The 5,763-nt window shown below is 45.4% G+C and overlaps 1 protein-coding gene across 1 annotated transcript; it reads right to left on the bottom strand.

Moving 5' to 3' along the window:
• Positions 1–3,839: 3,839 nt before the first annotated feature.
• Positions 3,840–4,349, bottom strand: LOC116121207. The gene is made up of 2 exons (XM_031407149.1): positions 4,287–4,349; positions 3,840–4,172 (listed from the first exon to the last, which is right to left on the bottom strand). The coding sequence occupies exons 1-2, from the start codon at positions 4,347–4,349 to the stop codon at positions 3,840–3,842; spliced, it is 396 nt and encodes a 131-aa protein (XP_031263009.1).
• Between the last annotated feature and the right edge of the window lie 1,414 nt (positions 4,350–5,763).

Below are 5,763 nucleotides of genomic sequence, written 5' to 3'. Positions count from 1 at the left end.
TTATCTTTCCGGTCGTTCAAGAATCCGCACAATCCGAGGTCTACAGCTTAAGTTATTGTAGAAATACTGAAGCATGTCCAAAGACGTTTTTCTTCAGTTCCCAGCGTACTTTTTACAACTTCAAGCCAAGTTTTCACCCTTGTCCAGTCAGAATTAGGAAAAACCCAAAACATGAAAGCTGTAGCTCTTGTTCTTAGCTTTCCAAAGCTTCTAAATTCAGGTCATTTCGAGTTTCCAAGCTCAAGTTACACAATTTATGCTCAAAACTGTCATTTGTGCTAAAAATCACCATTTAGGACTGCAAAGACAAATTAATAGAATTAGGTAGCAATTATAGCCCAAATTGTATGAAAAGTATCCTAAATCCTATCAAAATTCAATGCAAAATCATAGTGTAAAATATGATTATCACATAACTGTCATCGTCATCCGTACTTATATTAACTCATGATATCTTTCGGAAGCATCCAATATGCCTACTATGCAATAGTTACCCAAATTATATTGCTTCCGTAGGGAACTCTTTTCGATAATTCATTTACCAATTAAATGAATCATCTGGACAATTCATATACGTACTTTATTTTAAATGCATTGGAAGCAATTTATATATATGAATTGAAGAACTCTTTCTTCTATTATTTATGATATATAGATACAAGACAAAATGCTCTGAAACCGACAACACGAATGGTTTCTAGGGCATACACTAATATACACTAACATTCCGGGAGGTCGTCAACCCAATTTCCCTTGGCAACGCCGAGCTTAGCTTTCAAAGTGTGCTTGATGGTCTTGTTGACAACTTCGACCTGGCCATTGGCTTGCGATCTTGCGACTGAGGTGAACTTTTTATAGATCCCTAGCTCATCGCAAAACTGCTTGAATTCTTCGTTGTCAAACTGCTTCCCATTATCAGAGATGAGTGTATGAGGAATTCCGTAGTGGCACACTATATTTCTGAAAACGAAGTCTTTAAGCTTCTTGGCAGCGATCGCGGCTAAGGGTTTAGCTTCGACCCACTTGGTGAAATAATCCACCGCGACCACCGCATACTTGACCCTTCCCCTTCCACCTGATATGGGTCCAATAAGATCAATTCCCCACATGGAGAATGGCCAGGGGCTGGTCATAGTTATCAACTAGTGGGAAGAAGCTCGCGGTATGCTCGCGAACCATTGGCACTTGTCACACTTTTTTACAAAGTTGAAGGTATCCTCTTGAAGTAGGGGCCAGTAGTATCCCTGATAGACAACTTTGTTAGCGAGGGATCGCATGGTAGTGTGATTACCACAGATCCCTTCATGCATCTCCCTCATGATATAGTCAGCTTCCTCATCGGTCACACATCGAAGAAGACGGGCGCTAAATACTCACCTGTACAACTTATCTTCTATGAGTGTGTAACGAGCAGCTCTAGTCCGCAGGGTTCTTGCCTCAATCTTGTCATTAGGCAAGGTCCCATCTCGGAGATACTAAATAACTGGGGTCATCCAGGAAACTGATTATGTCGTAACCACGGTCTGTTCAGGCGAGCTGATACTAGGGATCTCTATGTGCCGAACAGGATTACTTTCTAAGGCATCTAAGTCTAACAACGACGCTATTCTTGCTAAGGCATCCGCGACAAAATTACTATCTCTAGGAATTTGATTCTGTCGGAGATACTGAATAACTGGGGTCATCCAGGAAACTGATTCTGTTGTAACCACGGCCTGTTTAGGCGAGCTGATACTAGAGATCTCTATGTGCTGAACAGGATTACTTTCTAGGGCATCTGAGTCTAACGACGAGGCTATTCTTGCCAAGGCATCCGCGACAGAATTACTATCTCTAGGAATCTACGTGATCGTGAAATACTTGAAAGACTCAAGTCGGCCTTAGCTTTCTTCAGATAACTGATCATGTTTTCTTCCTTGGCTTGATACTCTCCCAAAATCTAATTAACAACCAGCATGGAGTCGCTATGAATACTGATCATGGTTGACCCCATTTCTTTTGCCAACCGCAGACCAGCGAGCAGTGTTTCATACTCGACCTCATTGTTGGTAGCTTTAAACTCAAATCGAAGAATACCATGGATGCGAGTCCCTTCGGGACTAAGGAGGAGAAGGCCTGTCCGGGCCCTTTTCCTGTTCGAGGATCCATCAACATAAAGGCTTCAAGTCGATAGATTCTGAATAGTTTCCTAGGTGACTTCGCTGGACTGTTGCTCAGATTCCTGAGTCAGTTGGCATGCAAACTTCGAAATGAAATCGGCAACAGCCTACCCTTTAATGGTTGCTTTTGGTCTGTACTGCAAATCGAACTGACTTAATTCCATCGCCCACTTGAGCAACTTACCTGAAGCTTCTGGCTTCTGAAGGACTTGCCTGAGCGGGTAGTTGGTCAATACATGGATAGTGTGAGCATAGAAATAAGGTCGCAACTTCCTAGAGGCGATCAGCAGGGCGTAAGCTAATCACTCTATTTCTAGATATCGCATTTCGACGTCCAACAGACGCCTGCTTGCGTAATATACCGGCCATTGGACTTTGTTTTCTTCCCGAATCAAAGTTGCACTGACCGCATGCTAGGAGACGGATAGATACAAGAGAAGAATTTCTTGAGGGAGCAGCTTGGACAGAAGAGGTGGCTTTCAAAGGTGCTCTTTAATGCTCTAGAAAGCCTATTCGCAGTCCGGAGTCCACTCGAACTTCTTGTTAGCCTTGAATATATTAAAAAATGGCAAGCAGCGATATGTTGCTTTTGATATGAATCGACTAAGAGCCATTATTCGCTCATTAAGACTCTAGACCTGTTTTCGGTTTGTTGGGCTACTCATATCAAGGAGAGCTTGGATCTTTTCGGGATTGATTTCTATTCCCCTCTGGTTAACCATATACCCCAAGAATTTTCCCGTGGATACCCCAAACGAACACTTGAGAGCTTTGAGCTTCATTCTGTACCTTCAGAGTATATCAAACATCTCAGCGAGATGTGCTATGTGATCTGAAGTGACATGCGACTTGACCAGGACGTTATCAACATAGACTTCCATCGATTTTTTGATCTGCTCGAAAAACATCCGGTTAACCAGCTGCTGGTAAGTTGCCCCAATGTTTTTCAGGCCGAAGGGCATAACCTTATAGCAATACAACCCCCGATCTGTAACAAATGAGGTATGCTCTTCGTCCGACACGTACATTGGAATCTGATTGTATCCCGAGTAGGCATCCATAAAACTCAACAGCTCGTGCCCGAAGGTGGCATCGACAAGCTGGTCAATTCTCGACAAGGGAAAGCTGTCCTTTGGGCAGGCTTTGTTGAGGTCAGTAAAGTCAACGCAAGTCCGCCATTTATCGTTGGACTTTTTTACCAAGACTGAGTTAGCAACCCAGCTAGAGTAAAGTGCCTCCTAGATGAACTCGTTCAAGAGGAGGTTATCTGTCTTAACCTTTAACCTTTAAGGTGGCATACCGCTCGAGGTTCATTGCTCTTCTCTTTTGGCGAATCGGCCTGACCGCACTATCAATATTCAAGGCATGGCATGCAACATTCAGACAGATCCCGACCATGTCAGCATGAGTCCATACGAATACGTCAACATTTGCCCTGAGGAAGCTTGTCAGGTCGTTGGCGAGCTGAGGGTTAAGATTACTCCTGATTCTCAACACTTAGGTCGGCTCACTTTGATCGACCGATATCTCGGATAGGTCCTTAACCGGCCCATTATGAGGGCATTCCTAGATGCAAGGATCCATGTCATCCTTAACCGGGCTAGGCTGTGGCTCGATCCTGCTAATCGTCATTGCCTGCTCAGGGATGCCAACCGGCACTCCTCTTCCCTTGCACACCATCTACACTGCCCTTTCATAGCAGTCGCGAGATACGTGTTGAGATCCACTTTCTTCCCCTATCCCCGTCGAGGTGGAGAACTTCATCTTCAGATAGTATATCGAGGTAACTGCCTTGAAGTTTCGTAGTAGAGGTTGCCCCAATATGCCATTGAAAGCAGACGGATAGTCTACCACTAAAAACTCGATCATCTTGGTCATCTCGTTGGTTTCTCCCAATGTGACCGAGAGCGAGATCGTCCCCTTGGGGATCAAATGATCTCCGGTGAAACCGTACAGAGGGATAGAGGCAGGCTTCAAATCTGCCTCGTCTAGTTTCACCTTCTCGAAGGCTTGCTGAAATAAGATATTCACAGCGCTTCCATTGTCCACCACCATTCTGTGGACTTCGCACCAATCTATTTTAGGCGTGATGATGAGAGCATCATCATGGGGATAATGCAATCGCACCGCGTCTTTCTCGGAGAAGGTGATTTCCTCCTCTCTGCGAACCTTGGCAGGTCGCAACGTCATGCTCATGACACTTATGGGGTCATGACAGACTTCTCGAGCGTACCTTTTCTAGGCACCTCGAGAGTTCCCTGCGAGGTGTGGTCCTCCAAAGATGATCCCTACATAGTAGAGACCTTTGCAACCACAACGTTGCTTTCCCGATTCCTCCTAATTTTTCTCTCGAATGGGAGCTGAATCATCGACATATTCTTTGAAGTGCCCCTGCTTAATAAGGTCCTCAGTTGTCTGCTTGAGGGCCCGACACTCATCGGTGTGGTGCCCATTATCCCGATGATAACGGTAGTACTTTTTATTATTTTTGGCTGAGGGGGGATTCTTCATAGGCTCAAGCTCTCCGAGCAAACTGGCCTCTAATTTATCTAGAATAGCCAATATCGAGGCATTTAGAGGAGTGTATTGACAATTGTCGCAATCATGACGAGGAACTAGGGCATAAGAATCATTGGGCTCGTACTGCTGCTTCTTTTCTTTTCGCTGATCATCATTAGCCCATTTGCGATTAGCCCTCCTATTCTCCCCCCCGGTTGGGAGCACTGCCCGAAGGACCGAGGTCGTGGCGATTGAGAGCGGCCACGGAATTTTCAATACTGAGGTACTTTTCAATAAGGTTGTAGAGGCGAGTGAGGGAAACATCATCCTCATATTGTAGTTCCTTCCATAAGTCTGTATGCGGGCGAACTCCCGCAATGATGAGAGTCTGAACAAACTCTTCAGAAGTATGAGCCATTTTATGGAGCTCTTTGTGGAACCTGTCTATATAAGATTGGAAGGGTTTACCCCTCTTCTGTTGTATATTGCTCAGGTAGCTTAGCGGCATTGAGAACTTCTTGTTCGTCTAAAAGTGTCTCAGAAACATCGAGCTCATTTGAGGCCATGAGCTGACCGATCCTACTGGAAGTAACCTGAACCAGCACTTGGTATAGGCGGTAAGGATTATTGCTAAGCAACGACATTTTGCCAAGTCAGAGACTTAGTGGAGTTCCATAAGGTCGTTGAACTCGTATAAATGATCCTGCGGATCGGAATTCCCATCAAATGCTCGCATGTCAGGCATTCTGAATCTCGATAAGAGAGGGGCAGCTAACACTATCGGAGAAAAGGGAGACAGCTCTACGACCTGCCCTTGCTCATTCTATTGAGCCTTAAGCTGATCCAGAGCTCGTTGTAGTTCATCAATCTGAGGCACCAGAGTTATCTGGGGATCACTTTTAGCAACGTGGGTTCGACCCTCACGGTTGCGGTTAAGGAAAGACCGCAAATCGGACTCTTCCTCACCTCGATCGAAAGCTCCGGCCAATCTCGGCACACGCTAGCTAGAGCCATGTGATTGCATCAAGCGATTCGGGGAGTCTTCCCGACCTCCACGGTGGTACGAACCGACCCGCAGATGATGGGGTTCCCCTGCACGACGACG

This window comes from Pistacia vera, unplaced genomic scaffold, assembly GCF_008641045.1.
Source record: "Pistacia vera cultivar Batoury unplaced genomic scaffold, PisVer_v2 Contig970, whole genome shotgun sequence".
Lineage (NCBI taxonomy): Eukaryota > Viridiplantae > Streptophyta > Magnoliopsida > Sapindales > Anacardiaceae > Pistacia > Pistacia vera.
Note: the sequence above shows the minus strand (reverse complement) of the source record. Positions and strands in the feature narration are given on the sequence as shown.

Excerpts from the sequence above, each read along its gene's own strand:
- LOC116121207 (XM_031407149.1), bottom strand. The coding sequence starts at position 4,349 with ATGACGTTGCGACCTGCCAAGGTTCGCAGAGAGGAGGAAATCACCTTC. Across the intron at positions 4,173-4,286 it reads CCTTCTCCGAGAAAGACGCG|CAAGCCTTCGAGAAGGTGAA; the intron begins GTGCGATTGCAT and ends ATCTTATTTCAG.